An 11,273-nucleotide genomic window follows, 5' to 3' on the forward strand; every position below is an offset into this window, starting at 1 on the left:
ATATATTATATATATATATACACTTGGCAGATATTTAAAATAAATATTTTTACTAGGAATGAGGGTTAGAAAACCAGACATCACTGCATTGGACTATAAAATGTCAGCTAAACTCAAAACAGCAGGACCTCCCCACACCCCCATGCTCAGCCTCTTTCTTGTAGAAAATATACCCTTTAGGACAAAAAGTTTGCCAAGTCTACTTCTGCCTTGGGAAGAGCTCCCTTAGGAAGGTGTGCGTCTTCTCCCAGAGGTCATTACAATCACGGGTGTTGCAGCTCCCCAGTGACCATCTGGCCTGGGACCCCCACCCATGCTTTGCAAGGGGTGCAGCTGGGTAAATGATCAGAGGTGACAAACAGAGCGTCTCCCACCCATCACTTCATCAAAGAGACAAGAGCCAGGAGGAAGACCCTCCTGAGTGAGGACCGAGGGTCAACTCACCCCACACAAAGGGGCCACAGAATCCAGCAAGCCCTTCCTGTCAGCCCTGGAAGACCTTGGCAATATTGTCACCCCAACCACAACCCTCCCCTCACTGTCACCTAGGAAGACTCCGAGTCAAGAGACATGGTGTAAGGTGGGCAGACATCCTCAGCACAAAACAGGGGTCCAGGCTTTTCCAGGCACCAAGGTCGAGACTGAAAGATCCCATCCCCACTCCCACCACGACCCACAGTCCCACGATCCCCATCCCAGTCCCCACCTCCACGCCCCTCCCCACACTCATCTTCACCACCAACCCTGCCCCAACCCCATTATCACCCCTGCCCACCCCACCCGGACTCCCATCCCCCACTCCCACCCCAACTCCGGCAGAATCCACTCCGCCCCTGCTGTCAACCCAGGGAAGCCCCAGGGGCCGGATGTGACGCCACTAACTTACGCCTCAGGGATCAGAGAGAAGCGAGGTTCTCGTTCTGAGGGACAGGCTTGAGATCGGCTGAAGAGAGCGGGCCCGGACTCTGTGAGGAGGTAAGGTGAGAGGCTGAGGGAGGACTGAGGACGCCCCCAACCCAGATAGAAAGCCCTAAAGAATTCAGCGCCGCCTCTGCTGCCAGCTCTGGACCACCTGAGGGCAGACTTCTCAGGCTGGGCTGTCACTCCCCACCCCCGCCCCCACTCTCTCTCGCTGCTTACGCCGCAGGGGACTCTGGGAGTCAGAGCTTGGTGTGACCAAGGCAGGGCTGGGAGCCACGCCTAGGTTCTGCCAGCATCAACGTCAGGACGCTTAGAGAGGGCTCTGCCCCTGATGTCAGCCCTGGGAAGCCCCAGTCATGGCGACCAGGAATGCAAATTCTGACGTAGGTATCTGGGGCTGACGGAGGGAAGGCGATATTGGTACCAAGAATGTGGCTTCAGGGGAGCAGAGGGTGGGCCCAGACCCTGCTGGGAAATGAGGGAGTGATGAAGGGATCCCAGGACAGGGTGCCCACCCCACCCCTGTCTCAGACTGAGATGCCTCCTCACTCGGCCTCAGGAATCCAAGGGACGGTGACTCAGGTCAGCGGCGGGGGGGCGGGGTAGAGGAGAGCAACCCTGCCAAGAGCCAAGGGGAGGAAGAAGAGAGAGGACTCAAGGGACCTTGGAGTCCAGATCGGTGGGGACCTCAGCCCCGGGTGGTTTCAGGCACGGTGGCCCATGTGATGTGTCTTTGCTGTGCCTTTGGAGTGTCAATGAGGAGAGGGCTACAGTCTGAGGAATGAAGCCTCAGGTCAGCAGAGGGAGGAGTCCCAGAGCCCTGAGGGAGGACTCAGCAGATCCCTGCATCTCAGAACTAGGAAATCTGTCCCTCCTATCAGCTCTGGAACCCCAGGCAGGACAGTGAGGAAGGGAAGTGGCCCCCACTTTCTCACCAGGGATCCCAGGGAGATGGTAGCCTTGGCGTACAAGACTCATACACGGTTCAGCAGGAGGGAAAGGGCTGGGCCCTGTCGGGAGTAAATCTGAATTTATTTGGGAGGACACCCAAATAAAGGAAGTCCCCGTCCTGTCCCCCTCCCCACTCCCCTTCCCCCCGCCAAATCTCGTCCTTCTGTCAGCTTTGGGAATCCCATGCAGGTATGAACGTGTGGTGCCCCTCTTCCATTTCTGCCTCCCGGGTCTCAGGGTGATGAGGACCTTGGTCTGAGGGTTGCTGAAAAGTTATCACAAGATTCCACACTTGGTCAACAAAAGGAGGAGTTCCAGAATCTGCAGGACCCAAGGTGTGCCCCTTAGTGAGGACTGGAGGTACCTGCAGCCCACAAAGAAGGGATGCCACAGAGTCTGGCTTTCCCCTATTCTTAGCTCTGAGGGGACCTGATCGGGATTGACACTAAGTGGCAAGCTCAATTTTGCCACAGGCAGGAAGTTGAGGAACCCTCAGGGAAATGGAGTCTTGGTGTAAAGGGGAGATATCAGCCCTGGACACCCCACAGGGGTGATAGGATGTGGCTCCTTCTTATTTTTGTTTTGGAATCTCAGGGAGGTGAGAACCTTGCTCTCAGACGGTGACTGAAGTCAACACAGGGAGCCCCTCTTTTCTACAGACACAGTGAGTCGCAGGATCTGACAAGAGTCCAGGTAAGGAACCTGAGGGAAATTTGAGGGTATTCCCAACCCATAACACAGATAGGGTCCCCACAGAAATCTGCCATGACCCTACTGTCACTCTGGAGAACCTAGTCAGGGCAGTCCGCTGAGGCACCCTGTCTTATACAAGGATCACTGGTCTCTGGGAGGGGGAGGTGTTGGTCTAAGGGAGCTGCACTCGGGTCAGCAGAGGGAGGGTCCCAGACCCTGCCAGGAGTCAAGATGAGTACTGAGGGGACACCATTCTCCAAATGCACAGGACTCAGCCCCACCCTGCCCCTCCGTCAGCCACGGGAATTCACAGGGAACTATGGGTAGATGGACTCCCCTCACTTCCTCTTTCCATGTCTCCTGGAGATAAGGCCTTGGTTTAAGGAAGTGGCCTCAGGTCAACAAAGGGAGGGTCCCAGGTCCTGTCAGGCATCAAGATGAAGACCAAGCAGGCTCCTAACCCCAGGACACGTGGACCCAGCTGAATATGGCCACATTTTACTGTCTTTTCTGGGAGGACCTCCACAGTTGTGACCAGATGTGGGTCCCCTCATGTCTTCTATTTTGTATTAGGGATGTAAACTTTTGATCTGAGAGTTTCTTAGACCAGCAAAGGGGCAGGGTCCAGGCTTCTCCAGGAGAAAGGTGAGAGCCCTGTGTGAGCACAGAGGGGACTACCCACCCCAGAGTAGTGCGGACCTCACAGAGTCCAGCCCACCCTCCTGACAACACTGGGAGGCTGGGGCTGTGCTTGCAGCCTGAACTCTTAGGGTCCCTCAATTCCTCTTCCAGGAGCTCCAGAGACTGTGAGGTGAGGCCTTGGTCTAAGGCAGTGTTTTCAGGTCACAGAGCAGAGAGGGCCCAGACAGTGCCAGGAGTCAAGGTGAGGTGAATGCCCTGAATGTGTACCAAGGGCCCCACCTGCTCCAGGACAAAGTGGACCCCACTGCATCAGCTCCAGCTACCCTACTGTCAGTCCTGGAGCCTTGGCCTCTGCTGGCTGCATCCTGAGGGAGCCATCTCCCACTTCCTTCCTCAGGTTATCAGGGGACAGGGAGACCAAGAGGTTAAGAGCTGTGGGACACCACAGAGCAGCACTGAAAGAGAAGACCTGTAAGTTGGCCTTTGTTAGAACCTCCAGGGTGTGGTTCTCAGCTGTGGCCACTTACACCCTCCCTCTCTCCCCAGGCTTGTGGGTCCCCATCGCCCAACTCCTGCCCGCTCTCCCACCTGCTACTCTGATCAGAGTCATCATGCCTCGAGCTCCAAAGCGTCAGCGCTGCATGCCTGAAGAAGACCTTGAATCCCAAAGTGAGACACAGGGCCTCGAGGGTGCACAGGCTCCCCCAGCTGTGGAGGAGGATGCTTCATCATCCACTTCCACCAGCTCCTCTTTTCCCTCCTCTTTTCCCTCCTCCTCCTCCTCCTCCTCCTCCTCCTGCTATCCTCTAATACCAAGCACCCCAGAAAAAGTTTCTGCTGATGAAGGGACACCAAATCCTCCCCAGAGTGCTCAGATAGCCTGCTCCTCTCCCTCGGTCATTGCCTCCCTTCCATTAGACCAATCTGATGAGGGCTTCAGCAGCCAAAAGGAGGAGAGTCCAAGCACCCTACAGGCCCTGCCAGACAATGAGTCTTTACCCAGAAGTGAGATAGATGAAAAGGTGACTGATTTGGTGGAGTTCCTGCTCTTCAAGTATCAAACAAAGGAGCCGATCACAAAGGCAGAAATACTGGAGAGTGTCATAAAAAATTATGAAGAACACTTCCCTGTGATATTCAGTGAAGCCTCCGAGTGCATGCTGCTGGTCTTTGGCATTGATGTAAAGGAATTGGACCCCACTGGCCACTCCTTTGTCCTTGTCACCTCCCTGGGCCTCACCTATGATGGGATGCTGAGTGATGTCCAGAGCATGCCCAAGACTGGCATTCTCATACTTATCCTAAGCATAATCTTCATAGAGGGCTACTGCACCCCTGAGGAGGTCATCTGGGAAGCACTGAATATGATGGGACTGTATGATGGGATGGAGCACTTCATTTATGGGGAGCCCAGGAAGCTGCTCACCCAAGATTGGGTGCAGGAAAACTACCTGGAATACCGGCAGGTGCCTGGCAGTGATCCTGCACGGTATGAGTTCCTGTGGGGTCCAAGGGCCCATGCTGAAATTAGGAAGATGAGTCTCCTGAAATTTTTGGCCAAGGTAAATGGGAGTGATCCCAGATCCTTCCCACTGTGGTATGAGGAGGCTTTGAAAGATGAGGAAGAGAGAGCCCAGGCCAGAATTGCCACCACAGATGATACTACTGCCATGGCCAGTGCAAGTTCTAGTACTACAGGCAGCTTCTCCTACCCTGAATAAAGTAAGACAGATTTTTCACTGTGTTTTAGAAGGCATGTCAAATACCACATGATCTCACTCATATGTGGAATAAAAACAGAAGTTGATATCGTGGAAGTAGAGAGTAGAACAGTAGTTACCAGAGACTGGGGAGAGGAAGGAGAAGAGGGGCTTGGAAGCAGTTAGCCAACATGGAAAATTACATTTAAACAGGAGGAATAAATTCTAGTGTTCTGTTGCGTAGTAGGATGACTATAGTTAACATTAAGATATTGTATATTACAAAACAGCTAAAAGGAAGGCTTTTCAATATTGTCACCACAAAGAAGTGATAAACGCATGAGGTGATGGATACACTACCTGATTTGATCATTATACTACATATACATGAATCAGAACATCAAATTTTACCTCATAAATATCTACAATTACATGTCAGATTTTTTTTTGTTTTGTTTTTGTTTTTTTTTAATTTACGAAAACAAATGACAAGAGAAATCAATGAAGTATGCAGTGGAGGGCCAGGCTGAGGCTGAGGAAAATACGGTGCATAACATCTTTGTCTTACTGTTCTCTTTGCATAACTTGAGAACTTCTTTTCTTTTCTTCTTGGTATTTCTTCTTCTTCCTCTTCCTCTTCCTCCTTCTTCTCTTCTCTTCTCTTCTCTTCTCTTCTCTTCTCTTCTCTTCTCTTCTCTTCTCTTCTATTCTCTTCTTTCTTCTCTCTCCTTCTCCTTCTTCTTTTTTCTTTTTTTGTTTAAACAGAGTCTCACTCTATTGCCCCAGCAGGAGTGCCGTGGCAGTCTCAGCTCACTGCAACTTCCGCCTCCTGGGTTCAAGGGATTCTCCTGCCTCAGTCTCCTGAGTAGCTGGGATTACAGGTGTGTGCCACCATACCTGGCTACTTTTTGTATTTTTTAGTAGAGACGAGGTTTCACCATGTTGGCCAGGCTGGTCTCGAACTCCTGACCTCAGGTAATTCGCCCGCCTCAGCCTCCCAAAATGCTGGGATAACAGGTGTGAGCCACTGCATCCAGCCTCTTATTGGTATTTTAAAATGTTGTTACTTTTACTAGAAAGTTTATGAGCTTCAGAATCTAAGGTCACACATTTAGTTCTGTTTATCCAGTTTAAGAAAGAGTTTTGCTATTCTGTAAAACAAACTGGGAACCCTTCTATCTTATTTGTAATCTGTAATAAGAATAACATGGAACTAGAATAGTAATTTTTTGGGAACATATAAAAAAATAGTAAAATAGAGAAAATAATTTAAGTGTTAGTTGTGAGGTGGGTTTTATTATTTTTGTCGTCCTGCAAAGTTAGAAGTTATATCCCTGGATCTTTGTTAAGTCGAAATTAAACTGTAATAAATGAAACCTTTGCTCACTGGTACATTTTTTTCCCCAAACATCCACTGAGCATCTGGTCTTTGGAAGGCCCTGGGTCTGTAGTGGAAATGTTAAGTCAGAACCACCTTTACCCATAGGTTGGTAGAGTCTAGGGGCTGCAGTCAAGTAATAAGGTGATGAGATATCCTCTAAGACCTAGAGGAAAAGTAAGACAGGGGTGAGGATATTGGGCTGTAGGTGACAGTGGTCACATACATCTCCTGAGCGAGGACTTTTGGGGCTTTGAGAAACTGCAGTTCCTTCTGGTGAAGATGAATCCAAAGAAGCTGGGTGGTGCCAGGGTCAGAGCCTAAAACATAGTTGAGAGAGAAAATCCCAGGATGTAAAACTGCTTTGAGCAGTTCCTTTTGGGTGGTGGATGAACAGAGAAGAGTCCACCTGGGGCAGGAATGGAAGGTGTTCTGCACTCTTGTCTCAGTGCAGTTGAACATAGCACAATAACTAGGTGATAGATGCTCATCTTATGCAAGGGTCTCCTGAGAGATAAGGATCTCATAATAAATAAGCCTATGAATAGATGCCTAGAAGTTAGCTGACTCCATTAGAGAAACATTTGAATTGAGTCATTTTTTGTGTAATTTGTACAACACTAAGCAAGGGCTAGAATTTGAGTGGTGATGAAATGAATGAAAATCATGATTTGGATGGAAAAGAACCTTGGAGAGAGGGAAGGAGTTGATACTTGACTCATATTCCATGAGCTTTGAGCAGCATCCAGCAGGGAGAAACTCCTGCACATGAAATTTTGAAAATACATCCTCTTAAGAGGGAAAATTTACTGAGTTTTATTTATGAAGCAACATTTGTGACTGATTTGGGATTCCACGTCCCATTGAGCTGCATATTCTGAGATGTACTGGATAATAATGACAACAAAAAATGCTGAGTAGACCGTGGTAGGATTTGAGGTCAAATAATATTAGAAATAACAGCCATCTGCCATTCATTAAACTTCTAAATATGCCAGGCCCTAAGCCAGGTGCTTCACTTATATTGCTCATACTCCAGTAGTCCTATTGGACAGGGCTTATCACATCTGCTTCACAGATAAAGAACCCAAGGCTCACAGGGCTTGGGCATTTCCCAGAACCACATGGCTAGTAAGTAACAGGGCTGAAACCAGACTGCTGGTCTGAATTTCTGTAGAGCCCATGCTGTTCCCACTCTTCCCAGCTTGAGGCCAACCTCCTGAATAATACTTCATTTCTCTTCTCAGCACTGTACTATATCTTTCAGGTGACAAAAATAGGGACTCTGAGTCCAAGGTATCAGTAGTAGGCCTAGAGAAGGTGACAATGAGAATCAAACACCATTTCAGGGCGGCCTGTTGACCTTATTAATCCAGGGACCTCCTGTGTCAATCCCCAGGGTTCCTTGAGAGCTGACTCTACCCAGGAGCTGGCACTTCTGTTCAGAGCCAGCACTTCCCCACATTACAGCACCCTTTCCCTGGTTTCCCCAGTGTTCCCTCCTATGAAAATCTGGAACCTGGCCTGCTGCATAGCTTGTCACTGTGGTCTCTGCTAAAGGCTGTGCCCAGAACACAGTAGAGAAGCCCAGAATCGCCTGCTCTCCCTGTGACACAGAGCGTGCCTACACCCTGCAGAAGTACTCTGAGTGTTCTGCCCCATTCCCGGAAAGCTCTCTTATAGCAGATGTCTAAATATCAGTGCCCAAAGCCAAATTTATGTAGAAATTTACGTTGAAAGGGCCGTTCAACTTCTCCTCTGCTTTCAAAGGATTTGGTCAGGAGCCGGGGAAGGAGAGCAGACAGGACATCCTCAGCTGGCAAGGAGCATTAGGAGAATGCAAGGAAGAGCAATTACCAGAGTCCATGAAAGAGACCACCTGTGAAATCAAGTCCACAGAGCCCCAGGCAGGCTGCCACTCAGCTCTGAATCCAGATTTCAGCCCCATGGTGACAGAGACCTGAGGGAGAGAAGTGGGAAGTGGCGAAGAAGGACAGGGCAACAAACAGGGATAGACTTGGGAAATCTGGACACCATCATCGTCAACAGGATGTGGCTCTGTGATCTTAATGGGCAGGACTGTTGGTTGAAAGCATTAGCGGCATGCTGGACACCTTATGCTCTTTCAAGATTCCCCTCCCTCTGTCAGAAAGAATATGGCTGGCTCCCTGCATCATTCTGGGTGAGCTACTTCTCTTGACCACTCTGGTGGTCCTGTGCACCCTTGCCAGCATCCCAGGGCTGGGACCTGTATTTATGCCTACTGGGGCTGGTGAATTATCCCCTGGGGACCCTCCATAGAGGTTGGGCTATGTGCCTGGGTTGCTGACTGATGATCAACAGCTGAGACTCACCAGGAATGCCAATGATCAGTGGAAGGTGGTAGTGGGGCTGCGTGGAGGGGAAATTGGAGGAAGAGTGCCCTGGGACTAATCAGTTCAGACTCTGCAGATGAAGGGTTTGTGTGGACATGCCTTGAAAATAATCCAGCTGGTGTCCCCAACTCATATGGCCTCCTGTGTCTTCTGAGCTCTTGGCACACAAGGGGACAGGTGTCTTGGGGCATAATCACTGGCCCCTGTTGCCACCAGACACTGTCTGGGGTAGAGGGCTGGCCAAAGGTGTGGACATGGGCAAGTTGGATGGAAACCCTGTGGAGATTGCAGCCTTCATTGTTAAACTGATAGAACATGTAGGGTCCAATGCAAAAAGCATCATGCACCATCCTGCTGGGAGCATCCTCACCTCCAAGACACTGTTTGGGCCTGAGGAGAAGTCATCTGCAGTGACCCTGTCATGGTATTTTCCACAAGAATTCTGAACTGAAGTGAGCACAGGTAAGGGAACTGTGGGTTTCTTTATGAAGGCAGGAGGCCCACACAGGGGCCAGTTCCACACTTTGAATCAGCGAATTCCCATGCCTGATAATTTCATTCATTCATTCATTCATTCATTCATTCATTCATTCATCCAGCAAACTTATTGAATACATGCTGAGGAAATACGAGGTAACGAAACAATGTGACAAGGCCCTTAATCCAGTCTGTGGGGGATGTAGGGGAGATGGTGAGGTGGTATGAGTCACTCATCTGAGTCAAGGAGGCCAGGAAAGTAGAGCCATACTTGGGGGCAGGCCTTGCACAAGAAAGGGAGGGACAGCCTATGACCAGGTCAGCAAGCTGGCCTTCTATGACACTATTGATCTGATTTTCTTCTTCGATGCTGCCTGTGTGTGAAAGCAACCACCACTTTCTGTGCCCACCTGCCTTTGTTAATACGGAAAGTGCTCATGGTTGGCAGATGCTTACTTCTGCTCACCTCAAGTCACTTCTACTTGAGGGTTTTACTGCAAAAGCACAGGAAGAAACTTTTGGGGATGATGAATATATTTTGCACCTTCACTGTGGTTATAGTTTCATGGGACTATGTATTTGTCAAAACTCTCTGAATTGTTCCTCAGTATTTCAGAGAAAAAGTAAGCACGAAACCAGGAAAGATATAGATTACCTGATTAAAATTATAAACAAACAAACAAATAAAGATCGCATCCAATTATAGCAGAATAAACGTTCCTCTCAAGTGTGCATAAAATATTTACCAAGATAGATGGTATTCTGGGCCATAAAACAAATCTTACAAATTGAAAATATTAGAAATAATAAAAAGCATATTCTTGAAGATGCTTCTTGAAGATCATAAGGTAGTTAAGCTCAAAATCAAATACAAAGACAACTGAAAAATGCTCAAATATTGTAAATTTTAAAATATACTCCTAAATAACCTATGGATCAAAGAGGGAGTCTTAGGAGAATTTTAGAATATACATTAAGTTGAATGAAAATAAAAATATAAGTACAAAAAATTGAGGGATTCAGCTAAAGTAGTCCTTGGCGAAAATGTATAGCGTATTTTAAATATTTATATTAGAAAATAAAATCTAAAATCAATAACCAAAACTTCCACTCTAGGAAACTAAAGAAAGAAGAGCAAGTTGAATTTAAAGGAATTGAAGAGGATCCCACCTTCCTCCCTTCCCAAACTCCCACCTCTTCCCTCCTTCCTCCCTCCCCACCATCCTAGAACACACACACACACACACACACACATCATTTTACAACAGGTTCTTTTTATTTTGATCACCATGGGGTGTACCCTGTGGGGTGTAAAATGTACTGTAGACCCTGTTGGCTATTTATTTAGGGTTAGACCTCTGGAAACTTTTCAGGTAAATCCGAGTTCTCTGGTCTTGCCCTGAAATTACTGGTTGTCCAGGGAGATTTTTTTGTTGTTTGTTTGTTTGTTTTCCTGGAATTCCTGAAAAGGTTTCCTTTTCCCTTCCTGGTGGTCTTAGGAACCTGAAAGGACAACAGGGAGATCACAGAAGGGGACTGATTTTGGGGAAGAGGATGGAGGAGGGGTGGGAACAGGGACTTCAGAAGAAGGGGTACAGGCTGGGGTGGGGGTGTGCCAGGCGAGGACAGGTAGGAGTCTTGGGAGCGAGGAGTCAAGGGGAAAACTAAGAGGAGCTTCTCTCACCTTGATAGGACTTAGACCTAGTTTGACAGGGGGCCTTCCTGTTCCTTGCCTCCTTGGTGTTGTCAGGTGGTTGTTCTTTGACACTTGGGCTGGAGGTTTGTTGTTTCCTGGTCATCTTCACCATATCAGTGTCACTCAATCGTCTACTCCACGCCTCCTGGCCTCCCTATATATATGCTCCCTTCCACAGTGACAATAGGCCATACCCATGAGCTTTGATGGATCAGCAAGCCACTACCCAGCCAATGGTGGCTCTGAGGGGTGAGAGGCTTAGACATCACAAAGCACCACAAGGACATTGTCATGGGTGGGAGAGGGGAAGGGGCATGGGGAGAGGGAAGAGGGGAGTCTGATGACAAAGCCAGGATGCTCTGATTGAAGAAAAAGGGGACATTTCTTTAGCACTCCTAAAGAGCTTTCCCAAACTGAGTAGCGGTGCTCCTTTCCTCCCA

At 48.7% G+C, this 11,273-nt stretch overlaps 1 protein-coding gene across 1 annotated transcript; it reads left to right on the plus strand.

Moving 5' to 3' along the window:
- The first annotated feature begins 876 nt into the window (after positions 1 to 876).
- MAGEA10 (MAGE family member A10) lies at positions 877 to 4,999 on the plus strand. The gene is made up of 4 exons (XM_017862198.1): positions 877 to 980; positions 2,467 to 2,565; positions 3,605 to 3,678; positions 3,754 to 4,999. The coding sequence occupies exon 4, from the start codon at positions 3,819 to 3,821 to the stop codon at positions 4,926 to 4,928; it is 1,110 nt and encodes a 369-aa protein (XP_017717687.1). The 5' UTR covers positions 877 to 980; positions 2,467 to 2,565; positions 3,605 to 3,678; positions 3,754 to 3,818; the 3' UTR covers positions 4,929 to 4,999.
- The last annotated feature ends 6,274 nt before the right edge of the window (positions 5,000 to 11,273 follow it).

This window comes from Rhinopithecus bieti, unplaced genomic scaffold (assembly GCF_001698545.2).
Source record: "Rhinopithecus bieti isolate Rb0 unplaced genomic scaffold, ASM169854v2 scaffold_64254, whole genome shotgun sequence".
Taxonomy (NCBI): domain Eukaryota; kingdom Metazoa; phylum Chordata; class Mammalia; order Primates; family Cercopithecidae; genus Rhinopithecus; species Rhinopithecus bieti.

Coding starts and splice junctions, on each gene's coding strand:
- MAGEA10 (XM_017862198.1), top strand. CDS start 3,819: ATGCCTCGAGCTCCAAAGCGTCAGCGCTGCATGCCTGAAGAAGACCTT.